At 40.4% G+C, this 10,010-nt stretch overlaps 2 protein-coding genes and 1 long non-coding RNA gene across 3 annotated transcripts in view; all 3 read right to left on the bottom strand.

The window, feature by feature from the left end:
* LOC119427703 (ryanodine receptor 3-like) overlaps positions 1-2,954 on the bottom strand; it is a gene marked incomplete at its 5' end in the record, with an annotated part of 3,916 nt that extends 962 nt beyond the window's left edge. The window contains 8 exons of the mRNA XM_037695340.1: positions 439-585; positions 697-757; positions 859-986; positions 1,103-1,145; positions 1,236-1,366; positions 1,823-2,017; positions 2,103-2,189; positions 2,865-2,954. Coding sequence (XP_037551268.1) covers positions 439-585; positions 697-757; positions 859-986; positions 1,103-1,145; positions 1,236-1,366; positions 1,823-2,017; positions 2,103-2,189; positions 2,865-2,954 — 882 coding nt within the window. The remainder of the gene's footprint in view (positions 1-438; positions 586-696; positions 758-858; positions 987-1,102; positions 1,146-1,235; positions 1,367-1,822; positions 2,018-2,102; positions 2,190-2,864) is intronic.
* Positions 2,955-3,489, bottom strand: LOC119427567. Its single transcript, XR_005187661.1, has 3 exons — positions 3,382-3,489; positions 3,209-3,267; positions 2,955-3,039 (listed from the first exon to the last, which is right to left on the bottom strand). It is a non-coding gene; the product is annotated as an uncharacterized LOC119427567 (long non-coding RNA).
* A 27-nt stretch (positions 3,490-3,516) lies between these two features.
* On the bottom strand, positions 3,517-9,662 carry LOC119427702 (ryanodine receptor 3-like; the record flags this gene model as incomplete). Its single annotated transcript, XM_037695339.1, has 11 exons — positions 9,579-9,662; positions 8,586-8,685; positions 8,426-8,505; positions 8,275-8,351; positions 7,671-7,744; positions 6,273-6,353; positions 6,067-6,155; positions 5,831-5,959; positions 5,606-5,710; positions 4,773-4,854; positions 3,517-4,694 (listed from the first exon to the last, which is right to left on the bottom strand). Coding segments are annotated over exons 1-11 (2,079 nt in total), but the record flags the coding sequence as incomplete, so codon positions are not given.
* Between the last annotated feature and the right edge of the window lie 348 nt (positions 9,663-10,010).

Here is a 10,010-nt window from a genome sequence, read left to right as displayed (position 1 = left end):
GATAGATAGATAGATAGATAGATAGATAGATAGATAGATAGATAGATAGATAGATAGATAGATAGATAGATAGATAGATAGATAGATAGATAGATAGATAGATAGATAGATAGATAGATAGATAGATAGATAGATAGATAGATAGATAGATAGATAGATAGATAGATAGATAGATAGATGTTTAAAGCAAAAAAGCTCAGATTTTAAATTCTATTAACATTAGTAGCACAAATCTGGAAGATATTAAAATATTTTTGAGATGAAAATATATTGTTGATGCATCTTGAATAGTTGTTTTTATTTTGGCTCAAATGACAAATCTGTGCTTTTTGATTTAGCGACTTTTGTAAACTTTAAATAAATTGCATAAAAGGTCCACGCTGACTCAGCAGTGCCCCATGCTGCTCAGATGAAGAGTTGCAGCCTCTTCCTCCTCACCTGTTTGCCATTGTGAGTGACGGAGGACAGGATGGTGCGCAGCGTCTTGAAGCCCATGGCGATGTCCAGGAGATGTGCAGCAAAGAAGAAGTTGTTGTAGTGTCCCAGAATGGACATGGTGGTGTACCAAACAAGATACAGGAATGACTAGTAAAAAAAAAAAAACTTGATCAGAAGCCTGTTCTCTTTTAAATTCCACAATAATTTACTCATATAGTAAGACAGATTGATATTGAAACCAGCTTGTATCAAACTTACATTGTCTGTGAAGACCACCCCCATTTTCCAGATGTGGTATTTTGTATCGATTGAGCTCAACCTGGTGGAAGAGAAAAAGTTATAAAGTTTGCAAATTTTCAGTTTGCCCCATTTTTCTATTAGACAGTTTCATTTTGCGACTACTTATCGCTCTAATCTCACCATGACACGAGCGAGGCCTCCTTGGCAATGGTTTCCTCTGTGGGATTGAAATCCAGAGCACTCTTGTCCAAACCCAGCAGCTCTGCTATCCTCTCCGCTCCGTACAGGTCTCCATACTTTTTTATCACCTATAAACAGAAGCAACAGGAAACAAAGGACGAACACAGAGGCTTTCATTTGGTCCAATTTGATTTACAGCTTGTGTGCTTTATAGATTTGACTAAAACAACATTAAGCCGCTTACCTTGCGTTTGACAAATTTATCCCAGTAGTTGTTGGGAAAAGAACTTTATAAAACAAACAGAAAAAGGAATTAGGTTTTTGTTTGCAAAAGATTGGTGATCAAACGTTCAATGCCAGTCTTTTGGCTGACTTACGGAGTATTGATGACCAGCCTGTCCCACTGTCCTTTAATGTCGTCATCGGACGGCTGCTCAGTGATGTAGAGGCCGGCAAATTCTAACTTCCTTGCTATCTCCTTTTCTCGTTTAAATACTACCAGAGGCACCTTATCACAACACAGGAAACATATTCCATATGATGCTGTTTGAAAGCGTTTACTACAGTAGTTTTCCAGATATGTTGAAAAGCAGCTAAAATGCAGGAATGCACTCAATGTAAACACCTTTTCCTGCACAAATTACTCAATAAACCCAAGTTTAAACTTAATAATTGTCAGACATGGTATGTGGTAGTTGGCAGCTGTTTTGCTCCCAAATTTTGGGACACATTAACCCTAGATATGATAAAAATGTACAGATTTTGTTTATTTCTTTTTTAAATGTTTATGATTGGTTTTCAGGCCTTGCACTGAGTGCCTCTAAAAGATTAAAATAAAATAGATCAAGAAAAAGCTGCATGCATTTTCATCAGTTTGTGTTGCCTCAACAATTAAACAATTTTCAACTTTACAACCTTAGTTTACAGATTTCTACAAATCAATATATAAAACTTGTCACTGCACCTTTAAGTAGTAGTATCCCACTACACACAGGAAAGAAATGATAGTGTGTAGAACGGCCAAACAGCAGAGCGTTGGTGCCATGTAGCCGGTGCTTTCTTGCAGGACAAAACACTCGAGCGCTCCTTCATCCTCCTCTTCTCCAGTTCTGCCTCTACGGCTCCAGGGGTCTTCCTCCTCTGAGTAATCACCGGTCACCTGGAAGTCCGTTTTTACCAGTTAAAACGCTTCCAGCTCTGTGAAAGCCTCGCTTTATTCTGGGATGACTTGAAAACAAACGTACCTTGTAGAAGAGAAGAATGAAGTTGATGGCAAAAGCAACAAAAAGCGCCAGGAAGCGGAGGTTGTAGAAATTTCTTGCCAAATAGTTCTGAAAAAAAAAAAAAGATGATCAGGTCATTTTCTACGCAAGCTGAAATAAAACAATGGTGTCGTCCTGAAGCCATATTATGATTTAAAATAGGTTTTGGTCTTTTTTTTTAGAATACATCCTTATTTTTGATAATTATTATTATCAATTCACACGTTGAATATGAAATCTTATTTTAATGTCATGCTGGCAATGCAGATTTGCTTGGTATTTTCTCTCTACTATCAAAATAATCTTACAAAAAAGGTTTTCTTTTAACACTGATATTTCTAACAAAACCTTCGTTAGAACTGGCATTATGTGACGGGATGAACCGGGCTTTTCAACAAAATTGCTCAGGGGGGCACATTTAATGAAAGCCACGAGTTCAGGGGCCGAACATCCAGCAGTTATTCTTATTAAGTAAGCTTGTTTTATGATTTAAAATCAAGTTTTATTTAAAAATTAACCCACTGGTGGGCCAAATTGAGCTCACCCATGGGCCTGATTTGGCCCCTGGACTACCAGTTGAATAGCCCTGTTATAATATAGGTGTATAATGTATTGAATCCTTGAATCAAGATTTTATGCTTACAATAAAATAGCATGACCTTGGAAAAATTTGGTTAAAAGAAAAATCTAAAATTGTATGAGTTAGGCCTGAGTATGAAGAATGCTCTGAGGGAAACATCTGACCAGCATCTTAGTTTGATAGATCTCCAGGCCAGCCAAGAAGCTGGCCATAAAGGCTTCCGGTGGTTCTTTCCTCAAACTGAGTCTCTTCTTCGGGGCTCTCTTCTCTTCCATTGAGGTCTCTGGAGGGGTTTCATCTTTGGCCTTGTCGTGGTCCCTTTTCTCTCCATCATCCGAACTACAAGCATAACTTCTGTTAGTGACCATTTGTGAGTAAAAGCGTTTAACAGACCGGTGTGTAGAAACACTTTTATCTGCAACCAAACTAGAGTCTGGAGTTGTTGGATTTGGTTACAATCCTGATATTTTTAAAGCCTAACTCTCTTATGAAACCATGTTGCACTCACTCTCCTTTCTCTGAATCAGATTTGTAGTCTCCATTTGCAGCCCTCTTCTTTTCAGCCATCTGTTGCAAAAATCAGTTTTGTTTCATCATTTTTTCTGCGTTTAGATGAGCAAACATCTGTTTAGACGATGAAGACAAAATGTATCTTTATTTTATCTAAAAGTGATTACTTACCTGTGCCTTTTTCTGCTTGACTGCGCTGGCTATCGAAGGAGCATCTCCCACCACCACCTCTGAAACGTCCCCCAAACCTGGCTCAGCCCCATGCTTCCCCTCCCTCTTGGGCTGTATGTTGAGCAGCTCGGCCATCAGGTCGGCCTCTGCTACGTCGCCCTGAGCCATCTGACCCATCTCTTCCAAAGCCAACGCTTCGTTTGCTTCCATCTTTTCTGTCTCCAGAACATCTCCATGGATTCCAAACTGAGTGGGATCTGGCATGTTTCCCAGAATATCTGTCACTTTCATGTTCTTGGCTCCTTCAACGAGGCCGCCCCCAAACAGCGTGGTCCATAAGATGTGGAAGAAACCCCAAACTAAGTTGTAGACAAAGTGGAAGAGGCCTGTGATGATCATCCAGAAGAAGGAGAAGAAGCCTCGCACCAACTCCCTCACACTCATCTTCCTGAACTTCTTGTATTGACGCCTCATGCTCTTAAGAGTCAGCAGTTGTCGAAAATTACAGAGGCTCTTTCGCACTGAGATGCAGGCGAGGGTGAACGCAGAGGAAGACTCCATCATCACACTCTCTTCCTCTTCCTCCTCCTGGTTTTCCAGCAAACTCTGGACCTCGTCCTCATCCTCGTCTTGATGCTCAACCGGGTCTGGCTCTGAAATCTGAGAAGCCAGCTGCATCTCAAAGATGGTGTCTTCGCAGAAGTTGACAAACAGTTCCATCTTCTCGCTCTCCCCACCTTCGTTGACCACATCGAATATGAACTGCCGCTTTGACTCCTTCACCTGAGGCTTTTCCCACTGCGTGCGGCTCGACTCGCTGATCTCAAAGTAAACCCTCTCAATGCGCTTGGCACCGCCCATGATCTCGATGCGACCCAAGAAAGGCTCGAAGTAGCTGAGGACGCTTTCAGCGAGACTGAGGAAGGTGGACAGGCGAGCATCATGGGGCATGTGCTCTGAGAGGTTTGTTAGCAGCACGGCTACGTTGAAGCCTATGTCTTTAGCTGGTTCGTGAAATCTCTCGACAAACTGTTTGTAGCTGAACATGTCGTTCTCATCCGCCTCAGCGCACGAGAGAAGAAACTCGATTTCAGACTGGGTGTACTGTTTCTGGTTCTCCATGGACTTCTGAAAGTCCTTCTTAGAGATGACCCCTTTGCTCTCCGAGTCATACTCCTTGAAGCTATCCGAGGTAGTCAAGTCCTTCAGCTTGAGGAACATGTCAAAAAACTTTAAAATCATCTCCACGTTGCTGGAGGACTCCACCAAGGTGTCCACCATTTGTTTACCAATAGTTCCATTGACAACGTTACCTGTGGACCAATGGAAACGTTCAGAAAGGAACACGAAGCAAATCTGCCATTTCTCTTTAATTTGTGCAACATACACACCTTCTAGGAGAGAGAGCATCATGACAATCATGTCCTGCTGAAGGTCTAGGAGCTCCTTCAGTAATTCAATCTGACTGGAGTCCTGTTGGGAGGAAAGAAAAGGAGGAAAACTTTGTGTGTGTCACAGAAACCACTGACGGCCTCCATGGGTGGATTCTTTGAACAGCATTTCAACAGATCAAGACTTTCTCAGATTCTGCTGGGACACAGAAGGTCCCTTTCCATAACATCCATCCATCATCACCAGGTTTGATGTTATTTCATCGTCTGAGAGCAGATGGCTGGGTCAGTCTGACTCGTTTAGGGTCTCAACGGATCCTGTATTGAATATCCCATAAATCTGAACCTAACTTGGATGGGCTAAATTTAACCCCTCCACCTGTGCTTTCTCTCATCCTGACTTCTACTGCCAAAACATATCCACCATGATGACTATGAGATAAGGTTAGCAGGATGTTTTTATCCTAATATTGCTTTAATGGTCAGATAATAGCTACCTAAATAGACTGATGCGCAACCGTCCTGCAGCAGCTACAAGTTATTCTTGAAGCTGGAGAGCCCTCTAGTGGCACCAGTGGTGTTCCAAGTTTTCATCTCAAGAATAAGCAACGTCTCCAAAACCACACTATTAGTCTTGACTTTACATTTTGAGTTTGATTAGTTAGCTGTAGTGACTTTACACAGTTTTTACAAGCCACTCTGAGACAAAGTGCAACCTATAGATGTGAATAAAACGAGTACAAAAACTTTTAACAAATAAAACAATATGACAACCCTATCTAAAAGTGTTTTAATGCAGTTTTGCTGCATGACTGCTTATGTAAAACACATACCTGGGACAACTTCATCTGCATGTTGGCAAAAACGTGCAAGAAGCCCACCACCGCGTCCCACAGTCTGCTGTGAGCCAGACTCTGCTGATTACCTATACACGGACCCTGAAGCGCAGGGAATGGAGAAACAGCTGAAATATTCTCTTCATAAAAAAGACCTAACAGCTTTATTTGTACAGTGCTTATGTCACTTTAACTGTGGAGCAGTGTGTTGTAATAAAGTACCTGAATGTACTCCGTTAAAGAGTTGAAGACCTGCTTGGCGACTGCTAGAGCTCTAGAAAAGTTCCTCTGCCCAGCCTCATCAATGATGTCCTTACCAGAATAGTACCAGTAGAAATCACTGATGGATTCCTTAATTAAAAAAAAAGCAAATTAAATTAGCAAATTAATGACATAAATTGTTTTTTCTTAAAAAAAAAAAAAAAAAAAAAAAAAAACTTCCTGTCCTAATGTGATACCTGGAGTCTTAGCAGGTAATCAACGGTACTGATGATGATGTTGACTGTCGTCGTATTTCCTGTTTGAGTTCTCAGGAAATTTTGGAAATCTAAAAAGCAGGTAGAAAAGTATTAAGCATACATACTGACTTGCTCCACTTAAATGACGCAACACAATCCTCTAGAAAATGAATAAAAAGCAACATATAGCCAAGTCTATGACCCACCATTATTGTGGCCTTCACAGAGAAGCTGCAGAAACCTAAAGAGATCCTTCGTAAACTCATCATTCTGCAGAACCTTGGAACCTGAGAACAGGAAATGAGATACTGGTGTTTTCCAGTCACAGGAAGGTCAGAAACTTGTAATTTTTTATGCTTCTACAGGCATCAGAGCTTGCTTAGCTTTTGTCTCCTTATCAAGCTGCTGTCCCATTGTCAAACAGTCCTAAGTGATGTGCATCATGTTGTTTAGAGCACATACAGATGGACGGGTGCATCGGTTCAAAGCTAAATATTGGAATAATACTGAGCTTTGTTGGTTGGTTATACCCACAAAGCTGTTGGGGATTTAGTTCTAAAGGCACACTGGTTAGTAGAATAAAATATATAAGGGTCCCAAACAAACAACAAGCAACGACTTCTTATAAAAGAGGAAGGAAAGAGATTCCAGTCAACTTTTGAAGCCTGATCGCAGACTAATGTCAGAAGAGCAAGCATGCGTTATTTCAGTCCAGGGTACAAATACAGAGGCTATATTGCATTCAGGAAAATAAAAAAGAGAAAACGAGAAAAGAGGGTGCAGGGCGGAGAGCGATCAAGATGTCAGCATTGCATATAAATGAGTAGAATCTAAACCGTGTATTTACCCCGCTCACTCACGTTGACTGCGACCGATGACATAAAAACATGATCAGAAGGAAACAAAGAAACAAAACAAAAGCAGACATAAGCAAAGGAGAAGACATTTAGATTCAGTCAGAAGAAGTAGGAACAGGAAAACAAGATGATCCGACTGCAGATATATAATTTACAAACACTGATTTGTGACATTGACATATAGTGACAATTCGCCGTACAGTCTGCTCATTAGGCCGTGGTTAGACAAAGTAATAGTTACCATCACTTATGCCTGATCTTATGAAGTGAAAATGGGCATGTATGAGAAAAACATAATTCTATACTGTATGCAACCCATCTTGATTAGTTAATTGTGTTTGTGAGTATGTGTTTTTTTTAAGTGTCTGTGAGTCTGTGAGGCCCAGACAGGATTGGGACATACAGTAGCACAGGCTCACCTGCAGGATGACGTGACAACATGAAACAATGAACAAATGACATGGAGATGGACTCCAGCAGTAACAAACTAAATGGCAAATATTCTGTCGAGCTAGTGCTATGTCATTAGCTTTCTTCTTACAGGCCGTTGTGAACCAGGAAGAGACAATTCGAAATGTATTTTTTACTACCCCTGATGCAAACATGGTACACTGACAAATACGCTTTTTAATATTATTTTATTAGCTAGACTAAAAATGTCTAAGTAGAGGACAGGTTAACGTTTCACAGTGTTAAAATGCAGCTAGTGGTGCATCAGATTTTACCGTAGTTTTCATCCTCACTTACTTGATCCCTCTTCAGTAACCATCCCCAGACCTTCAGCTTTGTTTTGCCTTTCAAAAGCATTCAAATCCAGGACACTGTCAGAAAAAAAGACACAAAATCAAAAGGAAAACATGCAGAATTTTTATATTTCTGCTACCTGTGATTTAAAAGAGTGTCCCAATGACATTTCCATTAGAGTCTAAAAATAAAAATATAAAAATCTCTAAAGGTTTCTGTAAAAAGAATGAACAAACAGTGCACTGATTTTGTCTGTATTTGATAAAACTCCTGGCTAAATGTTCAAAATCATGCTAACATTTGGAATTTTATAAATCATATAGATTATGAAAGGTGCTACAACAAAAGAAAAAGAAAAATATTGGGACAAATTTAGAAAATAATTGTTCAATTTTAGCCAAACAGCTCTTCATACTTTGGTTTTTCTCTCATTTGGAGCACAAATTAAACATAAAATCTGAATCAAATTAGCTGAAACGTGATCAGCTCAGACAAAAATACAATTTCATTGCATGTGCCAAGTACAACCGGAGGATTCAATTAGTGTTGACACAGAAAACAAATCCTATTTAACGCGTACCTAAATGATCACGAGTGATTTATTTACCTGCACGACATCATCAGTCCAGACAAGCTTTTGAAAAATCCAACGTCTCTTTTTTCTTTCAGATAGTCCAGCATTTTCTGCATCAAAATAAAAGCATGATTAATAGCAAAGCAACAATGAATAATTATTTAACATAATTATTGCTGCATACCTGCTGGACCAGAATGTTTCCCCCGTTAAGGACGGAAATACCCAGTTTGAGAGTGAAAGTCACAGTAGCACCAAGACGACCTGAGAGGACACATCATATGATGGTTTGACCTAATTTAGCTGCTGCAGGGCAGCAAACAGATCAGAGTTTGTTTTCCCACCTTTGCTGGCACTGATCATCTGCAGCACCATCTCGGCAGCTCCTCGATCGTGGAGTCGGGCTTGCTGATACAGCATCTTTTGTTTCTCCGTCTCCTTTTCCTGTTGAACATGAATAAATGCAACATTTGTAGGGGTGTCAAACTCAGTTACCAAAAGGAGCTAAAATTTTTAAAGTTTGTCAGCGCCATGGGCCACTTTAAGCTGACACATTAACTCGAGCCAGATACCCAATATCTCTCCTTGGTTGCAGGTTCATCAACAAGAGTTTGATCTGTCTCACTTGACGTTCTGTTGCTCTTTCCACATCGGAATCAATAATGACAGAATGATCCAACCGTCTTTCTGGCTTCAAAGTGAGCCAGCTGGTAAGAGAAGTCTACACTAACTGATGCATTTATCAGTTTTGATTTAAAGAAAAATGAGAAGAGATACAATATTGTACATTTAAATTATCATTGTGATTCTCTCTTTCACTTTCGACAAAGACGGTTGCTTTTACCCTCCCTCCTGCTTTTTTGCTCTTTTGTCCCGTCAACCTCAGAGCTTCTCTTTACACATCTTCTGAATCAGAAATTATGATGGATTTGGTCAGCTGGTCCCTCAACACAATTGATAACATTTTGTCCACCAGACGACAGGGTGCTGGAGAGCCCTCATGCACTGACTGGAGCCTTGCAGCTGGGTATGTCATTGATTCCTGGAATGAGTGGAAGATGGTAAGCCTATCTGTTCTATCCATGGAAGACATAGAAGATGAGTATATTATTTGGTTTATGATAACAGGGTTTCTGCTTTTTGGAATCAGTGGATATTTTGAATATCGACAAATTAGGAAGACGTCGGCAGCAGTTTCAGACGTGGTAAAGCTGCCAGCCTTATTTGAAGGATTAATCTGTGCCTCGAGTTTTCAAACTCAAATGCTTACTGAGCTCAACAGCAAGCTGGACGCAATTTCAGACAATCATAGGCCACTTGCGGCTACTGGAACTCACCAGCATGAAGGATTCAATCTTGGAGAATGCTAAATCGAGCAAGGACCGGGCAGAATGTCCATTAATCTGGTTTGGATTCACCATTGAGTGTACCAGCAGAACTTGAAGGCAGACAGAAAACAGAGTCTAGTGGCCCTAACAATTGTTGTTTATCTGAATTTGGCCTCCCTGCTGGCCTTGGACAGGCCAACTTATCTCAAATTCCTCCTGGAGGATACGTAACTAGAAGCTCTGCCTGGCTCCAAACCCCAACGAATCTGTGGCCTTATCAGGACCATGATGCTGATAGACACTGTACCATCTTATCAGAACTTTGGCACTCTGACATGTTTATGGATAACTTATCGGCTTTGTTGACCTCTATGCATAATTGTATTATGATGTTATTGTACGTTGCAGCTTTATGTTGCGAGGTATATACAATATATATAT

The sequence above is a fragment of the Nematolebias whitei genome, chromosome 21 (genome assembly GCF_014905685.2).
Source record: "Nematolebias whitei isolate Nwh7 chromosome 21, NemWhi1, whole genome shotgun sequence".
Taxonomy (NCBI): domain Eukaryota; kingdom Metazoa; phylum Chordata; class Actinopteri; order Cyprinodontiformes; family Rivulidae; genus Nematolebias; species Nematolebias whitei.
The sequence above is the reverse complement of the archived record's forward strand: the minus strand, read 5'-3'. Positions and strand labels throughout refer to the sequence as shown.